The sequence below is a fragment of the Urtica dioica genome, chromosome 4 (genome assembly GCF_054948205.1).
Source record: "Urtica dioica subsp. dioica isolate 48M chromosome 4, U.dioica_male_clone48M_v1_H2, whole genome shotgun sequence".
NCBI lineage: Eukaryota > Viridiplantae > Streptophyta > Magnoliopsida > Rosales > Urticaceae > Urtica > Urtica dioica.
The window spans coordinates 15,302,008-15,322,584 of NC_142759.1; the positions used below are offsets into that span (position 1 = coordinate 15,302,008).

At 37.3% G+C, this 20,577-nt stretch overlaps 1 protein-coding gene across 2 annotated transcripts; it reads left to right on the forward strand.

The window, feature by feature from the left end:
• The first annotated feature begins 18,167 nt into the window (after positions 1-18,167).
• On the forward strand, positions 18,168-20,500 carry LOC149400777 (2-oxoglutarate (2OG) and Fe(II)-dependent oxygenase superfamily protein). Of its 2 annotated transcripts, none has more exons than XM_089613243.1 (11): positions 18,168-18,432; positions 18,514-18,709; positions 18,794-18,895; positions 19,036-19,087; positions 19,176-19,297; positions 19,382-19,482; positions 19,570-19,628; positions 19,727-19,783; positions 19,866-19,911; positions 20,049-20,128; positions 20,213-20,500. In XM_089613243.1, the coding sequence occupies exons 1-11, from the start codon at positions 18,337-18,339 to the stop codon at positions 20,298-20,300; spliced, it is 999 nt and encodes a 332-aa protein (XP_089469369.1). In that variant the 5' UTR covers positions 18,168-18,336; the 3' UTR covers positions 20,301-20,500. The 2 variants fall into 2 exon arrangements, with proteins under 2 accessions (XP_089469369.1, XP_089469370.1); XM_089613244.1 differs by having other exon boundaries at positions 18,169-18,432; positions 18,797-18,895.
• Positions 20,501-20,577: the final 77 nt, after the last annotated feature.

Consider the following 20,577-nt stretch of genomic DNA (forward strand, 5'->3'; position numbering starts at 1 on the left):
GCCCATTTGCACTTGAATAATGCGACTCGCAACCCGCAATAATCAAGTTCCCAAATATCTTTAATGTATCTGTAATACTTCATAAAAGCATGTTTTGGATTCTTATCTTTTGCCGACGAAACATGTAAAGCTTCAGCAAACAATGTAACACCGCTATTTTGTACGGGATGCTTGTTGTCTCGTTCCCTTGTGTAAAATGTAAAACCATTAACAGACCAAGCAGTGTACCTTGTAACCATTGAGGACGGCCCGCCAGATAGTTTACTCAACGTAGATGAATGTCCTGCCTCTATAAATATGTGTTCTCCAAGCCAGTTTTGAAACAAACGGTTGTGCTCTTCTTGCAACCATTTTTCATTTCTACCCTTCTTTGGATTATTCACTCTCAACTCATTCAAATGAATATCCACAAATGGCTTGACCTCGGAAACGTTGTGTAGCACATGGAGACTTGCTTGCTCCCATTCTTTTCGGTTGACGATCGAATAAGTACCTATAATGAAACAAATACTTAAAAATAATGTTCATATATAATTTAAATAAACAAATAAAGTGTTAAAAAAATACCTTTAGATAGAGCTTTTGAATCAAAATTGGTATTCTTGGGTAACCCAATTTCGTCTGTTTTAGCTAAATACTCAGAACAAAACTCAACCGACTCTTCTGCTATGTAATTTTCAACTATGCTTCCTTCCGGCCTATTGTAGTTCTTCACGTAGCTTTTCAACACTTTCATATAACGTTCGATTGGATACATCCACCGTAAAAACACGGGCCCTCCTAATTTCACTTCACGTACCAAGTGGACGGTTAAGTGGATCATTATGTCAAAAAACGAAGGTGGAAAGATCTTTTCGAGCAAGCACAGAGTTTTCACCAATTCTGACTGCATTAAATCCAATCGAGTTGGATCGATGACCTTCGAGCAAATCGAGTTAAAGAATACACATATCTTTGATATTGCAAACCTCACATCTTTTGGCACAATTCCTCGCAAAGCAAGAGGCAACATTTGTTGTAGCAGCACATGACAGTCGTGCGTCTTCATTCCAGTAAGTCTTAAATCTTTCAAAGACACGAACCTCTTATAGTTTGACGAATGACCTTCGGGGACTTTAATAGAAGCAAACCAGTTACACAATTTCTTTTTCTCCTTTCGATCTAGAGTGTACTTTGCCGGTGGTAATTTTGTTTTTTTCCCACCCCCCTCCTCGGGATGCAAAATGCTTCTTATATTCATCTCTTTGAGATCCAATCGAGATTGTATTCCGTCTTTCGATTTATTTGGATCATCAAGAAGTGTACCAATAAGCGATTCGCAAACATTTTTCTCGATGTGCATAACATCCAGACAATGCCGGACGTAGTGTGTCTTCCAATAAGGAAGGTCGTAGAAAATCGATTTCTTCTTCCAAGGATTCTCTTTGAACGATTCTTTAGTACTAGCACTCCGTTTTCTTTTCCCAAGCACTTCATTGACGTTTTTAACCATCTCATAGACATCTTCACCAGACAAAATTCTAGGAGGGGGTCGTTCTTCTGAATTTCCATCAAACGCTTGTTTCAATCTTCTATACGAGTGATCTCTTGGTAAGAATCTTCTATGACCCCGAAAAACAGTTTTCTTACCATGCTTCAAACGGATGGAAGATGTGTCTTTCATGTAAATCGGACAACCAATCGAGCATTTCACAGAGTATCCTGACAAGTTTCCATAGGCCGGAAAATCGTTAATAGTCCACATTAACATTGCCCTTAAGTTGAACGAATCTCCACGGTAAGCGTCTTTAACTTCCATCCCTTTCTCCCATAACATCTTCAAATCATCGACCAACGGTGCCAAATAGACATCAATATCATTTCCTGGTTGATTCGGTCCTGAAATCAAAAACGTTAACATCAAGAACTTTCTCTTCATACATAGCTTTGGAGGGAGATTGTAGTTCACAAGTATAACCGGCCAAACACTGTATTTACTGCTCATCATGCTGAACGGGTTCATTCCATCAGAAGCTAGACCAAGGCGCAAATTTTGAGTATCAACACTGAAATCCTTATACTCTAAATCGAATGATTTCCACTGTGCAGCATTAGCAGGATGTCTCAACATACCATCATTGATACGCTTTTCGGAGTGCCAAACCATGTTCTTCGCGTGTTTGACACTATTAAACATTCGACGAAAGCGCGGCATTGGAGGAATGTACCATAACGACTGAAATATATTTAACGAAAATCAGTAATAAATAATGAATATGAGCTACATGTATTTCCTAATCAAGTGATGAAAATGTACGTCGTTACATGGAATTTTACCCTTCTTCCACCGTGACTCTTTGCACGTCGGACATTCATCTAGATCTTCATACTAGTGTCTATATAAAACACAATCATTTGGGCACGCATGGAATTTCTCGTACTTCATGCCTAATGTACCCAAAGTCTTCTTTGCTTCATACATACTTAAAGGTACTTTATTGTCTTTCGGAAATGCTTCTTTCAGTGTTTCCAACAATAGAGTAAAACTAGTGTTAGTCCAACCCTCCGACGTCTTCAAATGAAATAATGTAACTAAAAATGACAACTTCGAATAGCTTGTACACCCTTCATATAATGGTGTCTCCGCATCATTCATCATGGACTCAAACAATTCCGGTCGCTCAACAAAATCGTCCTCCAAATCATTCATCATTCCGCACATATCATTAATATCATCTTCAACATCATCCTCATTTGCCGTAGAACGAAAAACCTCACCATGGTAGAGCCATCTTTGATACGAGGTCATTATTCCATATGCAAACAAATGGGTCCGAACGACATCAATCGAAAAATGTCTATGATTTCCACATTTAATACAAGGACAACGAATAGATTTCAAATCTACCATGTTCTCTCTAGCAAAATCACAAAACTCATCTACACCTTTCCGATATATCTCATTCAATCTATTCTCCCACATCCACTTTCTCATATTCATAGAAAAACCCTAATTATACAAAAAATTGACCATTCTAATTAGTAAACTATCAAGAGAACAACAATTAGAACAAGTTAAAGAAGAACTTACAAGATTTGAATGTGTAGATGAGACTAGTAAACGAGGACGCTCTAGAATGAGGTTATGAGAATTTTTTCGAGTAAGGTTATGAGAGAGTTCAAAGTGAAAAAGACCAGAAATGAGAATTTATATTACAAGTCTCGTGTCACTCGCCGCGGCGAAATTTCTACTTCGCCGCGGCGAGACATTCTACAACGCTTCCAAAAGCGTTGTAGAATGTCACGCCGCGGCGAGGTACAAATCCCGCCGCGGCAGAAGTCCTGCGCCGCGGCGGGAACACGTCGTCGCCGCGGCGAGAATCTTACCGAGAGCACCATCTTTCAGACATATAGTCTCGCCGCGGCAACATACATTTTACGCCGCGGCGAATGTATTCCTCGCCGCGGCGGGAATCATATTTCGCCGCGGCGAGGCTTCTACAACGCTTAGAGAAGCGTTGTAGGAAGGTGTCACCGCGGTGGAAATTGTCTACTGCCGCGGCGTGGACATATAGGGTTACCTCGCCGCGGCGATGGTAAATTTTCGCCGCGGCAAGACGTTTCTGGGTAACTCTCGCCGCAGCGAGAATTTGGTTTCGCCGCGGCGAGGATCCTACAACGCTTACTCTAAGCGTTGTAGAATCATCCCGCCGCGGCGAGAAATACACTTCGCCGCGGCGAGCTTCTACAACGCTTAGAATAAGCGTTGTAGGAGCGTCTTAAAATCTGAAAATTTCAAATTTTTTTAACTACCCGCCCATTTCATATCTATACTTAGCGTTTTTTTTTTCAAGTTTCCCTCATTTCTCATTCTCATTTCTTCTCATCTCCACTACTCATCTCTCTCGTCCCTCTCTCTCTCTCCGCCACTCTCTTGCCGCCCCGCCTCTCTCTCCCCACCACTCTCTCTCTCTCTCGGCCCCTCTCTCTCTCTCCGTCCCTCACCTCGCTGAGCCCCCGCGCCCTCGCCCCGCGCGTTCTCTCCCTCTCTCCGACCCTCACCTCCCTCTCCTCGCCGTGCGCCCACGCCGCCCTCTCGCTGAGCCCCCTCCCTCACCTCGCCGTGCGCCCACGCCGCCCTCCGGTCTCACCTCGCTCGTGCCCACCCTCGCCGCTCGCCCTCACCTCGCCGCGCGCGCGCGCCCTCACCTCGCCGTGCAAGTCCATTACCTCTCCGGCCCTCATCTCACCACCTTCTCTTCGCCGCCCTTGTGCTCGTCCAACTCCGGGTAATGTTTTTGAACATTTTTACATGGACTTTATTTAGTGTGAATTCGATATTGATTTGAAATTAGGAGATATTGTATTGGATTTGAGTTTATTGAATTGAAGTTTGATATTGATTTGATTTGAGAAATATATTTGATAGTAGATTGAATTGGGATTGAAATTGTGTTTTTGTTTAGAATCGGATTGGATTTGAGTTTATATTGTGATTGGAGTTGAGTTTATATTTGATTTTTGTTACATTTGAGTTGAAATTTTGATTACATTTGAGTTGAAAATTGAAATTATGATTTGAATTTTGTTTATTAGATTCAATGTCGTCCACTACTACTACTTCTAGCGGTAGTGGTAAAAGAAAAATTAGAAGACAACTAGCGCTTAACTCTGATGAACAAGGAAAACGAAGAAACACTCTTATGGGTCGGGTTAATAAGGCTAAAACACTTGGTAAAAAAATCCCGGTACAATTTGATGATAAAGGGCAACCAATCGGTAAAGAGGGTGATGAGTTGTCGAGTTACTTTGGCGTGTTAGCAAGAGAACACGTTCCACTTTCGATGCGTGATTGGAGATGTAAAGACAACGCCCAAATTAAAGAACGGATTTGGAACGAAATGCAAGAAGGATTTACGATTCCTATCGAACAAAAACACGATTGCCTTATGAGAGTCGGAGAAGCCGCAAGGTTATTTCGTCATGAGATATACAACGATCTACTCAAAGACATAATCAACGAACCAATCGCCTTAAAGAGACCGGCTTGTATTTTGAAATACTATACAAGTATCACCGAAGAAGATTGAACAACATTTGTTGAGTATAGACGAACCGAAATGTTCGAACAAACATCGGAACATGGGAAATCAAATATCGGAAAAAGTGTGTACAAATCTCGAACGGGCCGAAATGGATATCGAAAGCTTGATCAAGAAAAGGTTAGATTCATTTTTTTCTTTTAGTTATTTCAAATGTTGCAATTATTTTTTAATTTATTATATAATTACTTCTTACTAGCATGACGAAACGGGGGAATGGCCTACGAAAGAGGAACTTTGGATTGACTCGCGAATGAAAGACGTAGATAACTACAAGGATGAGAAAGACAAATTGATGGGAGAAAAAATCGTAAGTTCTTTACCTTTGTTATAACAATTAACCTTGTAATTTTATTTTCAAATAATTTTATGTGTAGAAAACGTTATCACAACAAGCATCGCAAGGGACATGGTTGCCGGAATCGGGAAAGAGTGTTTTGCAAGAAGCTTTGGGAACGTCGCGAGTTTGCGGTCAATCCAAACACACGTCGCGTTTTAAGTACTTTGTTCCTCCAACGCCCAACGAAGAAGTAATGAAGATGCGTCGGGAAATGAGCGAGTTAAAGTCTTTGGTGATGAAGGCATTCGGTGGAAATGGTAGCATTAATGTCGAGTCGCCTAGTGTCGAGCAAGTAAAAGAGAATCTCAACGCGAATGTTGTTGATGATAAAGAGATGGCAAATGTTGAAGAACACGTCAATGAAGCGGTCTCTTAAGGTATGTTTAATTTTGTTTTTTATCTATTTATTAAAGATAAATGTTTTGGTATTAAGTTATTGATAAAATTCTTGATTCGCTTAGAACACGACGATGTTGATGATCGTCTGAAGATCGATCCTATCATTGTTGATGATCGTCCGAAGATCGATCCTATTGTTGTGGAAAAACCCAATAGTGTTCGTGCTAGTTGCTCTTTGAATCCAACCACGCCGGTGACACCGAGTTCGGATGAAAGCGTCGAGTGTCTTCTTTTCATTGATGACACTGAGTTCGGAGGCACAATTTATGTTGCAAATGGGCGAGCGTACATGAATGGAGGCGTAGTTCATTTCTCACCTTTGGAGGAAGGAAATTTACGCGTGGCCGTTTTGGGGGTTTTGATTAAAAAAGCAAAATTGCCAATTCCCACCGAAGAAGCTCAAACCGTTGAAGATGCTATAGGCGGGTTTGTCTCGTGGCCGAAGAGACTCATGGAAATGGACTCGGGAATAGAGAGTCGCGGTCCGGTTGTCAAACAACTCTCAAAGCTCGGTTTTGAGAGTGAAGCTAGCATCGATGATGCTAAGAAGATTCCGTACAAGGTGATTAATCCCAAGTATCGATTGCTCGCTCAACATGCCAACAAAGTAATGTTACCGGAAGGGGATGTGATTATGGTCAATGTTAGTCCAAGTCTCGCGGCTATCCCGATTCCGGTGTCATTTGAAGACATTTCCAATTTTTTGCAATACTTGGAAATTGGCGCGGGGAGCATAACGGTTTATATGGAGTAAGAGTTTTCTTTATATGCGTTTTTTAATATCAATATTCAATATTTAGTGTTTTGATCAACTAAATATTTGTTTGTCATAGCTATCTACGCTCGAGGCTAGAAAAGGCGAAGAAGACTCGAAATTTTTGTTTTATAAATCCGAGCTTAAGTTCGTATATCGAAAATGACGACGAGGAGGCTTATTTGTCAAAACGAGTCAAGGACGTTGGAAACGTGGTACGAGATTGCAAATTTGGTGAATTAGTTTTGATGCCATATAACAAAGGTGCGCATTGGATGCTCGTTGTCCTCGACCTTTGGAGAAATAGCGCTATGTTCTTTGACCCGTTAAGAAATAAAATCCCAACCGATTTAAATCGATTGATAAAAAGGTAATATTTTGATTTCTTAAATAATTTTTATTATAAACCGTTCTAGATGTTTTTTCTCTTATAATCTCCGTGTTATATAGGGTTCTTGTTGATTTCAAGCTCGAGCATCAAAACGCCAATAGTAACGGGCAATCAACGTACATCAAGGCTTGGGACGCTCCGAGACAAACGGGAAACACGGAATGCGGGTATTTTGTCATTTCTTATACGCGTGATATAGTCGTAGGAGGTGTAGGAAAATTAGAAAATAAGAAATCCTATACAAAAGAGGATTTAGAGAGAGTTAGAGAAGAATGGGTAACTTATGTACAAACATTTATTAACTGTGATGATTAGCTAGTTTTTTTGAAGATGTATATATTAGATTTTGAATGTTTTGAAGATGAGGATATTTGAAGATGAATGTATATATTAGATATTTTTTGTATTGAAGATTATTTTCAGGTGCTAGTATCGTGTAAAAAACAGATTCTGGATTGAAAATAAATGATTCTCGCCGCGGCGAACTTTTTTTCTCGCCGCGGCAAGTAATTCGAGCCGCGGCGGGAAATATTATTCGCCGCGGCGAGACAAGATACCGAGAGCAGGCAAATTAGAAATCTTAGTCTCGCCGCGGCGAGATTTTTTCTTCGCCGCGGCGAGTTTTTAAAAAAAAATTCATCGCCTTCCTATAACGCATAATAATCCGTTGTAGAATAATCTCACCGCGGCTAAGATTTGACGTCGCCGCGGCGAAGTGTATTATTCGCCGCGGCGAGTTGATTCTACAACGCTTAAAAATCCGTTGTAGAATGTTCTCGCCGCGGCGTGGAACGTACCTCGCCGCGGCAAATAACTCGCCGCGGCGACGTATATTTCTCGCCGCGGCGACGTGCTTCTACAACGGATTGAAGATCCGTTGTAGAATATGTCGCCGCGGCGCGAAATATACTTCGCCGCGGCGAGATGTTTGAAAATGTTTAAAAATTACACAATGGATTCAAACCGTTGTAGAAGCTTCTACAACGCTTAAGAATCCATTGTAGAAGCTTAGTTTCTACAACGGATAATTAAGCGTTGTAGAAAGCTGTTGGATTCTACAACGGATTTTTAAGCGTTGTAGAAGCTTCTACAACGCAGGATTCTACAACGCTTAAGAAGCGTTGTAGAATCATTCTAAAACTGTTTTTAAGCGTTGTAGAATCCTATTTTTGTAGTAGTGAGTCTTTATCTCACTAGATCACGAAACTAGGTGTTTCGAGATCTCACTCTTATTTTACTAAGAATGGAAACGAATTTCCGAGGGGAGGGAGAGGCAGATGCACGGCCAAGGAGAGGCTAGGGTGCACGAAATTTTCACTCAAAATTCCTTAAAAAAAACCTTAATTTTTGCCTTCTCATGAACCCCTATTTATAGTAGTAAAAAGGAGATATTCATGGAATCTTCCAGAATATTTTATTTCTTTTTATTGTGCTCACACTGGTGGATTAAATCTAGGCCATTGGATCTCAACAAGTGAATCCTACTTTTTCTCTCATCCATCAGATCAATATCTATGAGATAATATTCTCTATTTAAATAGAGAATATTTTATTTAGTGAGAAAATAAAGGAGAATATATTATTCTCCTAAATATTCTCCTAAATACTTTCTTTTAAATAAGGAGAAAATATAAGACAATATCTTATATTTTTCTCTCTCCTTTATTTAAACTAAAGAGAAAATATTGGTAAATACCAATATTACAAAATTAGAATTTTAGGCACACGGCCAAGGGGGGATTTGCGCAAACCCTAGTGCCAAAATTCCCAAATCCGATTTTCATATTTTGTGCAAGGCCCAATTGCTTAAAACTCAATTAATTATTTATTTACTTGGTCCAACAACAAACAAATAATTAATAATTGATTATTTACTTGATCAAACAATAAATAAACAATTCTACCATAAATATTTATTTAATTCTGCGAATACCCGTTTTCCAGAATTAATGCTGTCAATCACAATTACAGCAAGTGAGATTAATAATGATAAACATTATTATATGAAAGTTCTTATCCGCCTTTATCAGAGCCGAATCGGGGACTATGGACCTAGTAATAGAAGCTTAACAAATCCGATGAAAAAGACGAAATAGTCCTTTCTCTTTTTCCATCGATTCGTCTAATCTTGGTCAAATACTCCACCTTTTAAGCCAAGACTGAACTCTCCTTTATACTATAATTATATTTACTCATCGTGACGAGTTTCCACTGATATAGTCAGTTCGTGATCAAGATCCTCCAGGTTCAACCCGTGTCAAGAGAAGTCAATTTTTATGTTATACTTCTCTTGATACATATCAGCCCTAAGCATTGTTGCTTCCCCAGCGAAAAATTCTTTCGAACGTTACTTACTTCGAAAGTGCTAGCAATCTATCGGTTCTGGAATCAACCCTTAGGTGAGTGAACGTTAACCTTCTTTCAGGAAGGCTGGATTCCGTATCTGTAAATCATTTCCCACTCGAATCGTGCTCTGAGAAAACTCTCAAGACATAAGCTGTGATTAGCATGAATAGCCTTTTAGCGAATGAGTCAAAGAGCTCAGTAACATAACCCAGTGTCCATGATCACTTCAGGATTTAGATCAAGTCTCACTGTGACCATCATAGTGGCCTCGGTTAGTGTGTCGTAACGGTCCTTAAACGACACATCTACAACCAAGACCTGTCCAAGTCGTAGACTTACCACAAGTGTAGAATGCTCCCACATAGTGATCAACCTTCACCAATGTGTTCCACATATATGACTTTAGATATAGCTTTCCAGGCGTATATCAGTCATCGACCTCGTTTTAGCTCACCGCCCGAACTCAGGTGCCCAGCACGTGACTCAGTTTAATACGGAGGCTATGGAAGATAGTTGTAATTGATTCTAATTGTTTAGAACTCAACCCACTAATCATATAATGCTAATAAAGTAATCTTATTATCGAATTTAGTAATCATTTATTCATTATCTTCAAGTGGGCAATATTCCCAACAATCTCCCACTTTGACCAGAGTAGATAAGTTTCCTTCAGCCAATTTAATTCTTTGCCATCATTATAGATGGTTTAGACCTTGACCCAGGATTGAGATTCTCATCATATGGATTCCCACTTTTATCTATACTCTATCATTTATGTCGATCTGACATATGTCCCATTTTCATATCATTCTAGTTCATGCATTTTTGCAAGTGATCTTTGACTTACCATTTAAGGTCAAGTCAATTTGTTCACAGTAAATAAATTTACTTTAGAACAAATTAACACTTCGCATACCTTAAGATTATACACCAGACTTTATATCTAAAGATAACAAGTCTCCCTATCAAGGTGTACATCCCTTTGGTGCCAAAACAGGTTGCACCATTGCATGGTTTGATCTCATCACCTCTTACTATAGTGTGATTTATTGAACGTGTTTAAATAAGAACTTTATTGACCTATTTCAATTACTTGGTTATTTATAGTTCATCCTTGTTTGTCGTGTTCACATTCAATATATACACAGGACTTTAAGGATCTACTATATTTAAATAACTAAGTATCTCACTATTTCCAGAAATTACAGTGTTTACAACACATGTAGTTATTCTCGGAAATACGACATTGTCTAAGGTCTAATTATTAGTCCTTTTAAAAACAATGTCGATAGCCTCAACATTGAGCTCATACCTTATATCAATAAGTATGTTTGAGACATTATGGAACGAGCATGTCGTTTCTAAATTTAATTTTAGAAACAGTTAGCTCAGTCAATTTACTTGTGTCATAATGAGGTCTAGAACTAAAATAGTAATGACTTTATTCATGACACTTGTTTAGGAGCTACACTTATCAATCATTTTCAAAAAATTGATTATAACAAACATCCATGTACAATCATGATTAGTTTGTTAAGTACTTAGGATCTACCTTTCATATTTCAAAAGGTTTAGTAGTATAACTACTTCGATCCATGTCTTTATGTTATTGGAACTTCATCCTCAAAGGACAGTTCATCTTCAATTTTGAAGATGCCTAATGAAGTGGTTCGTGGTATCAGAAAGAAGAGTATCATTGATGATAATGTCTCTCCTTAAGGGCTCAATCTCTTACCTTATAGCTTATTAAAGCTTAAACAATTTCATTAATCCTTTTATAGATCTCTATATTCCTTTAAGCTAATAGCTTAACAGGTAGATCTATTAAATATGGGCTAATAACTTTCAGACAAGTTAGTATGATCGAGAGTGATATCTCAAGATCATGTCTTTCCATTTAAGGAAAGTTTATTGTTGATGAGAGTGACAAGGATCCATTCTAGGATGCTCCCACTAGGTTATTGATTTTAACGACAAGATAATTCAAAATTATCCTTCCTTTCAATTCATTGATTTATGTGGCAAGGTAATCATTGATTACACTTCCACTTTAATTATCGAATAATAGCATATACATTCCGGTTAAGGATGCCATCTTCAATGATGGGTTTAATCCTATGAAGGATGTTGCTATTTATTGAACAACAAGTGGCTAGATTTCATTAAAGAAAGCTCCCACTACTTTATTGAACAATAGTGACTAGAATCCAATTAAGGATACTCCCACTCAACAATATTGGTTATTTAGTGGCTAGGTTCCATTTTATGGATGCTCCCACTAAGTCAATGAATAAGAGTAGCTAGGTTCCAACTAAGGATGCTACTACTCGATTATTGAATTTTAGAGTGGCTAGGTTCCAATTAAGGATGCTCCCACTTAATCAATAAATCTAGAGTGGCTAGGTTCCATTCAAGGATGCTCCAACTCAATCAATACGAATAGTAGTGACTAGGTTCCAATTAAGGAAGCTCTCACTAATTTAATTCATCATCAACACTAACTCTTAGTTGTGTCTCCTTTATTACTTATTATTCGCACAAGTCATTGTCGAATAATGGTAATAATTATTTAGATGCTTTCAAAGCTCTAAATAGTTCTTAAACAATAAAACATATTCAACATAAGAATTTAATGAAGCAATAAAAGCTAATTAAATTCTAACAGAGATAATAACTTAGAAAATATTTATATTTATTTATTGTGCTTCTATATAGCATATGAACGGAAAAACGAGACCTTCATATTCTATATTTTTTTCATAAGGACATAAGCATTCATGCATATTCAGATATCATAAAAGCAATCAAGGCATTCAATTATAGAAGGAAATATTTAAAGACACAACCATGTGTTCATAAATAATGTAATAAAACATAAAGAAAGAAAGATTCATCCTTTCTGGAATAACCATAAAGGCTACAGTCCAGAAAACCTCGGATTATTAAATGACACATCCCATGTTCAAAAATAAATCCAAAAATGAAAGTAATAAAACTAGCGGGAAATTAGATCTTCAAACGGAGCATGAGCTTCTCTACAATTCGGGCTTGAATCCGACATTGTTTAGCAAGCTCGTCTACACACGTGTGCTCCATCAGATCTGCTCTGCAACAAGAAAAGAAGTATGCTCATGAATAATTATCCTCAAAACATTTTTAGGATATCTTTAATCATGAATTTTAAGGTACAATACCAGCATTCTTCTTATTTTTCTCAAGCTCATCCAAGTACAAAGGACAATGCCTCTTCCAATGGCCTTCAGTGTTGCAGTGGTTGCATTTACCAATGCTTTCTCGCTTCTTTTCTTTTCCTTTGCCAATTCTCTTGAAGTTCTTCCTTTCCTTCTTAGCGGGACCTTTCCCCTTTGAAGTATTCGGACGTGCCTTAGATGACTCAGCACCAAAAGTCAACTTCTTCTTGGTTTTAGGCGAAGAACTCTTGTCAGCATAGAGAGCTGACCCTTTGTTCTTCCCATGTCGAGTGATAGACTCGAAAGTTTGTAGTTCATTCAACAGCTGAGACAGTCCATACGTCAACTTGTTCATGATGTAGTTGGACGTAAACTGTATGAAGTCACTCGAAAGGGAATTCAGGATTATTCCCACCTGAGTAACCTCATCCATCTGTGCCCCATGGAGTTCAGCTTCGGTGAAGTAGTTAGTCATCTTCATGACATGATCCCTCACCGGAGTTCCCGCAGTCATCCTAGTGCTAGTGCACTTACGGATGAGCTCAATGCGGGCTTGCTCGCTTTGCATCCCAAACATTTGTTACAACGAGTCAAGGATCTCCACAGCGGTCTCCTTCCCTTCCATCTTAGTTCGCAACGCATCAGATATGCTTGCGCGCATGTAGGCCACCGCCTTGTTATTGGCAGTAGTCCACTTGTCATAGTCCTCCCTCAAGTTCTTGGAGGCACCATGAGTAGGAAGAGGAGGTCTATCTTCAGTGAGGATAAAGCGAATGCTTTCACTCACAAGCACAATGTTGAGATTCGACTTCCACTTAGGGAAGTTATCTCCAGTCAGGACGTCTTTCGACAACAGGGCCATAATAGGGTTCGACATGATTACTAAAAACATAAAAGTACATTTATTAACAATATGAAAAGAAACAACTATCAATATAATTTAGGAAATAAAAACTATAATGCAAACATGCACGGGATAAAATACTAATCAAAATAACCCAGTTTTTATATTCCAAGGTAATTCGACTAATAGCCACAGTCCGTTTCACTCTGGTGACGTAACGGAGTGCACCTAGTGAACATGAGAACCATCTCAGATTAGTGAGCAATCATAGTACATGTACCTTCATAACTATGCTCACTAACTACCAATTTTATAGGAATCTTTGGCCACATGAGCAACCATCGGTTGGTTCATGCATGAGTCAACCCAACATTTCAGTGAAAGAAATCTAGCTCATACGCACTAGCGTAACTAGTACACGCAGAGATCAACCCTCCCACCTATCGTCAGAGACACAACCTTGGTATTGGAATCAGAAAAGCCCTTCCGAATGGAACTGACCACCATGTTTAGAAAACCGCCGGTCACTAGGGGATCTTTCATCCTCACGGTGTTGTGTCAATGTTGGAGACCTACGACTCAATATACTTTCAGTATTTTAATTTTCCTAGCATTAACTTTAATCTAGGTGATCCACTCGAGTTAACTAAGTCATATTAAAAACTCGAGTGTTTCTAAGCTACCCTTAAAAACAGATGTTTCGATATAGCTTAGTGATTAGGAATTCGTGACATCTAGTCTTGATTATCCTAAAAGTATTCCATCACGGAAAAGCTCCGAGTATAGAAGGTGAGACACTAGGTCTTCTTAAGTACCTCTCAGCTTAGCCTCTTATCGGCTTGGTGACAAAGCTCTCCGATCCGTTCAACTCATTCATTAATTAACTATCCTAATCCAATTAGACAATTTCAATTAATGAAAGCCCATGACAACCATTAACATACGATACATGATCTAAGTTATAGCATACAAGCATGGCATAGTAATTAAATAAACAAGCAAGAGCATGCAAGAATGGTTTGATTCGGATTGATCGTTTCCTATTTGATTCTATAAAGTAAATCAAGATGAGCCCAATCATATTGGCCCATGGATTCAATTGGGCCCATTCTTATGTCCCTTAGAAAAATAAATCAATATCAAATTATTTAATTTTTCTAATTTTTATCGGAAAAATTAATTAAGTAAGGGCACATTCCAATGTCCCATTTAAAATAAATCGATATCAAAATCATTTATTTTGTAATGTTTTAAATAAAAATCATTAGGGCTCAGCCCATATAATTAATAAAAATCATGCTAATCACAGCTTATGTCTTGGGAGTTTTCTCAGAGCATGATTCGAGTGGGAAATGATTTACAGATATGGAATCCAGCCTTACTGAAAGAAGGTTAATGTTCTCTCACCTAAGGGTTGATTCCAAAACCGATAGATTGCTAGCACTTTCGAAGTAAGTAACGTTCGAAAGAATCTTTCGCTGGGGAAGCAACAATGCTTAGGGCTGATATGTATCAAGAGAAGTATAACGGAAAAATTGACTTCTCTTGACACGGGTTGAACCTGGAGGATCTTGATCACGAACTGACTATATCAGTGGACACTCGTCACGATGAGTAAATATAATTCTAGTATAAAGGATAGTTCAGTCTTGGCTTACAAGGTGGAGTATTTGACCAAGATTAGACGAATCGATGAACAAAAGAGAAATGACTATTTCATCTTTTTCATCGGATTTGTTAAGCTCCTATTACTAGGTCCATAGTCCCCGATTCGGCTCTGATAAAGGCGGATACGAACTTTCGCATAATAATGTTTATCATTATTAATCTCACTTGCTGTAATTGTGATTGACAACATTAATTCTGGAAAACGGGTATTCGCAGAATTAAATAAATATTTATGGTAGAATTGTTTATTTATTGTTTGATCAAGTAAATAAATAATTATTAATTATTTGTTTATTGTTGGACCAAGTAAATAAATGATTAATTGGGTTTTAAGCAATTGGGCCTTGCACACATGGAAAAATCGAATTGGGAATTTTGGCATAGGATTTGCGCAAATCCCCTTGGCCATGTGCCATCAAATCCGATTTTTTCAATATTGGTATTTACCAATATTTTTTTCTTTAGTTGTTTAAATAAAGTAGAGAGAATAATATAAGATATTGTCCTATATTTTCTCCTTATTTAAAGGAAAGTATTTAGGAGAATATATGAGAATATATTTAAAGGGAAATAATATATTCTCATTTATTCTCTCACTACATAATATATTCTCTATTTAAATAGAGAATAATATCCCATAGATATTGATCTGATGGATGAGAGAAAAAGTAGGATTCACTTGTTGAGATCCAATGACCTAGATTTAATCCACTAGTGTGAACACAATAAAAAGAAATAAAATATTCTGGAAGATTCCATGAATATCTCATTTTACTACTATAAATAGGGGTTCATGAGAAGACAAAAATAAGCAATTTTTTGAGAAAAATTTCGTGCATTCTAGCCTCCTTGGTCGTGCACTTCTGCCTCTCCTCCCCCTCGCAAATTCGTTTCCATTCTTAGTAAAATAAGAGCGAGATCTCGAAACACCTAGTTTCGTGATCTAGTGAGATAAAGACTGTGCCCACTCATCTTTCTTATTCGTCTCGGAGATTACGTTTCGGAAGACTAAGGTGTCATCCTCAAGTCCTTCATCAAGACGACGCAAGGAGTACACGATTGGTTTAGGAGCGTTCTGTAGCTGAACCAAAAATCAATGTAAGTATTCGTTTTTCGTTCAAATCGGTTGCTTGATAGATATGCTCTCGTGAATTAAATTAATTAAACATAACTAGATCTTGTTAATTATAACCATAATTTAATTAGCTTATGATCAGCGTAATTAATTATTTTTCTGCATTAATATGGTTATATGGTGGAATCATCTCAAACGAGTTGCATCAGAACGATTGTTCGTGTCTGATGCGAGCTTGATTCACCGACAACGATATCCAAGGAATATTGTCTATAGCGACTGTATTAGATCCTCGATATAAGATGAAGTCCTTTAAGTGCTATTTTTCTTTGATATATGGTTACGAATGTAGTATCACGAAAACTAAAAAGTTTCTTGCCATGTTGAGATTCATTAGTGTGGCTGAGTATGAAATGAAGATAAAGAAAAAAAGAAAATGGAAACTCAGTCAAGGCTTGTTCGATGGATGACGACCGTCCTCCTTGTCCCCCGGCAAACAAGTCAAGGTTCAAAACATTTTTACAAAGTGACGATGTGGTTGTGAATGTCAAGAATTATTTGGAAATTTTATTTGGAGAATTCAATCATGCCTATGAAAGATGACTTCAATGTGTGGAGTTGGTGGAAATTATACGGAGTAAAACTTCCGATACTATCTCAAGTTGTTGGAGATATATTTTATAAGTCCTAAGTCCATCTTTACTTTCGAATCTATTTTGTTGACGAGTGGGAGATTTGTAAATCAGCATCTTAGTAGACTTTTGCCAACACTTTTAGAAACATTATTGTGTGCTCCAGATTGGTTGTTGAATGAAATTCAAGGTAAGCTTATTGCATTTACTATTACATTTTAATTCTAAACTAATTTATTTTCATACCCATGGTGTTTATTATATTGGATAATAGAAAGAAATCGTCCGACAACGTCTACATATATTATTGCGATGATGGAGATACTAGTGACAAATAGGTACTTTAGCATTAAACGTTCAACTTTAATACTTGTTTGTTGTTCTATTTTATTTAAGTTTTAATGCCCTTATTATTATTTTTTAGAAACATATTCATCATGCGCTACGAAGGAGCCTTATAGATAATATCTTTAGACAACTTTTTTTTTTTGTAACCTTTAAATTCTAGTCCAGTCTATTATTTTTGCCCTTTGAATTTGTAGTTTTGATTTATTTGATACTATTTTTCAATTTGTAATTGTTAGATCCAAATATTACGGGTGAAAACCATCACTTAACTCCAAGAACGAATTATGTTGAATAATTAAGAATTAGTCGTCTACACATCAAAAGTCCACAACCTATTAGATACATTAAAACCCAATATTTGTAAACTATATTATGTCACTTTTAACGGACAATCTTTATTGACAGTCCACAACACATAATTATTTAACATATAAGCCAAACTTTGATTAGGGATCCAACAGTAATGTCTTTAATTTATTACATTGTTGAATGTGTTTTTTAATGTGTTGTAATTCTAATTTGGTATTAGTTTTGTGTTGTAACACTTTCAATTATGTTTTGGTTGTTTGTTTTGTTTTCTTATTTTTTTATTTTTATTTTCTACGGGTTAATGGGTGCATTATTTTGGCACCTGTTATCTGGCGGATATTTCCGTTATCTGTTTTGTTAGACAAAACGGGTGAAGATTAGTGGGTATTTTTAGAAACGGGTACGGATATAGGAATGGGTGCACCCGCTCATGCCCGATGACATTCCAGATTTGAAGTTTAACCAATTTCTTTCAGGTGGGCCCATATTTAACAGCGGGGATGGGCTACAGTGGGCCCATTTCATTCCAAAATGACTTATTAATGAATAACGGGTACCACTCGACTCGTGGTTGTGTCATTTTCGTAATTTTTGTTGTCGTTTTTCTTCCAATGGCCGAGAGTTTTGCGTAAGAAAAATCCACGTGTAAGCCACGGACTGAACCCACATTTAAGTCATCGCACGCTACAAAAAAACCATAATACCTTTTCTTTTCCATAGTAATTAGGAAATATAATATATATATATATATAATATTATATATTTAAATATAAAACGAACGACCGATAAACACTAACGAATTTAAGCCATCAGATAATAAATATAAAACTAAGAGAAAGAGAGAGACTCAAAACACGTTGCTCTGTTTCTCTGTGCCACCACGTTTCTTCGTCCATAAATAAAGAGAAGAAAAAAATATTACGAAAAATTCGAGGTCCTGAGATTTAGTAGTGAATTCATGGAAAACGGCAACGAAACCGTTAGCTTCTCGGCTCTCAACTGTATTGATCTCTCCGATCCAGATATCGACCACTCGGTCGCTCTGCTCAAGCAGGTTAGTTAAGCTTTCTTTTTAATTGAAAAAGAAATCTAATTAATGAAAATAATAATACCTAGTTTGTGAATTGCGTTTTAGGCGTGTTTGGATTGCGGGTTTTTCTACGTGGTGAACCATGGGATAAGCCAGGAATTCATGGACGCGGTGTTCGATCAGAGCAAGAGGTTCTTCGAATTGCCATTGGAAGAGAAGATGAAGCTTTTGAGGAATGAGAAGAACAGAGGATATACGCCAGTTCTCGACGAGCTTCTTGATCCTGAGAACCAACTTCATGGTTTGTTTTCTCGTCATATAATAATTTCTAGGTTAATTTAATTGAGCTGTGAATCTGAAGAGGAATTTTTGTGATTTGTTGAAGTAGGAGATTACAAGGAAGGTTACTATATAGGAGTTGAGGTACCTGAGAATGATCCAGAATCCGAGAAGCCATTTTTCGGACCTAATCTTTGGCCTCAACAAGGTTTTTATTTTTATTTTTATTATCACTAAATTTCTGTAACATAATACATAGACATCGATAATTGAGCTTAATTTTTTTTTTCTTTTCTTTTTTTAAGTCTTTTTAATACTCTTCATCTGTTGATTTTGCGTGTGTTTTAGACCAATTGCCTAAGTGGAGAGAGACGATGGAGAGATTTCATAGAGAAACGCTGTAAGCGTGCGTGATATATTGATTAATTCCTTCTAAATCATATCTTGTTTGATGATTTATTTTATTTTCTTTAAATAAATAAATACAGAGAGGTCGCTAGAGCGGTTGGGAGGATTATAGCGCTGGCTCTCGATCTCGACAAGAACTTCTTTGACACGCCAGAGATGCTCGGCGAGGCTATCGCAACGTTGCGATTACTTCACTATGGAGGTTATAATTTTTTTTTTTCGATAGGATATCGTGGAGAAAGAGAGTTATGCTTTAATTTGGTTATTTTTTTGTTGAATTAATCAGGTCAAACCTCTAACCCTTCGAAGGGACAATTCGGTGCTGGAGCTCATTCCGACTTTGGCTTGATAACCCTTTTGGCCACAGATGATGTGTTAGGCCTCCAAGTAAGAAGATAGCTTCTAGGTTTAATTCCTTATTATTTTTTTGTTTGGTTTCTTGTTGTAATGTTTATGTATATAATTATGTTGCAGATTTGCAAGGATAAGGATGCTGAACCTCAAGTATGGGAGTATGTGAAACCGTTGAAAGGGTTAGTAACTATACCACTCTTCTGTTTCAATCATTCTTTTCTTTTTTCTTCAATGTAGTTATTCAAGCTCTTAAATGGTGATTTTAATTCTTTCACAGAGCTTTTATTGTTAACCTCGGAGACATGTTGGAGCGTTGGAGCAACTGTATTTTCAAGTAATGTTCATTCGTCTTCCTTAGCGTCTTCTGTTTTTTTTTTTAGTACTTTTTCTAATAATTTATTTTTGTTGACTTGTAGGTCCACATTGCACAGAGTTCTTGGGAACGGTCAACAAAGATACTCTGTAAGACTCTCTTTAGAGTATTTTTTTTGTCCTCTTTTGGGCACTAACCAAAAGTTCATTTTTTTTTACGGGAAAAAGTTCAATTTGTTTTCCTCCTCACTTACTTCTTTTTATTATTAAAATTTATCTTTTTTCAGATTGCATATTTCATTGAACCTAGTCACGACTGTGTAGTTGAGTGCTTGCCCACGTGTAAATCAGAAAAGAATCCTCCAAAGTAAGTCTCAGAGAATTAGATGATTAATTTTTAATTAAAAAAAAAAAAAGCGTTTTCTTACACCTTTTAATGGATTTTGATCAGGTTTCCACCGATCGTATGCCGAAACTACCTCACCCAACGGTACAAGGATACACACGCCGATCTCAAAGTATACAAAGATCGATCATAAACCCTAATTCTCGCAGAGCGTTTTGGATTTGAAGATTAATCCTTTTAGAAAAGAAGAAATTTATTAACTACAAATGCCTCTATTATATCATTTCAAGTAGTGATAACGATGTGTATCATAACCAATTGAGAGGTGACTAGTTATGTAATGGTGATATTTATATCTGTTGGGTTGAGCATAATTTTCCTATACGATAATAATTCTTCTAACGTTGACAAATATTTATCACACAAACCACTAAACGTGGAAGTTATGAGACAACCGTTAAGATTATGGG

Coding starts and splice junctions, on each gene's coding strand:
- LOC149400777 (XM_089613243.1), top strand. CDS start 18,337: ATGGAAAACGGCAACGAAACCGTTAGCTTCTCGGCTCTCAACTGTATT. Junction 18,433..18,513: donor CGGTCGCTCTGCTCAAGCAG/GTTAGTTAAGCT, acceptor ATTGCGTTTTAG/GCGTGTTTGGATTGCGGGTT. Junction 19,912..20,048: donor ACGGTCAACAAAGATACTCT/GTAAGACTCTCT, acceptor ATCTTTTTTCAG/ATTGCATATTTCATTGAACC.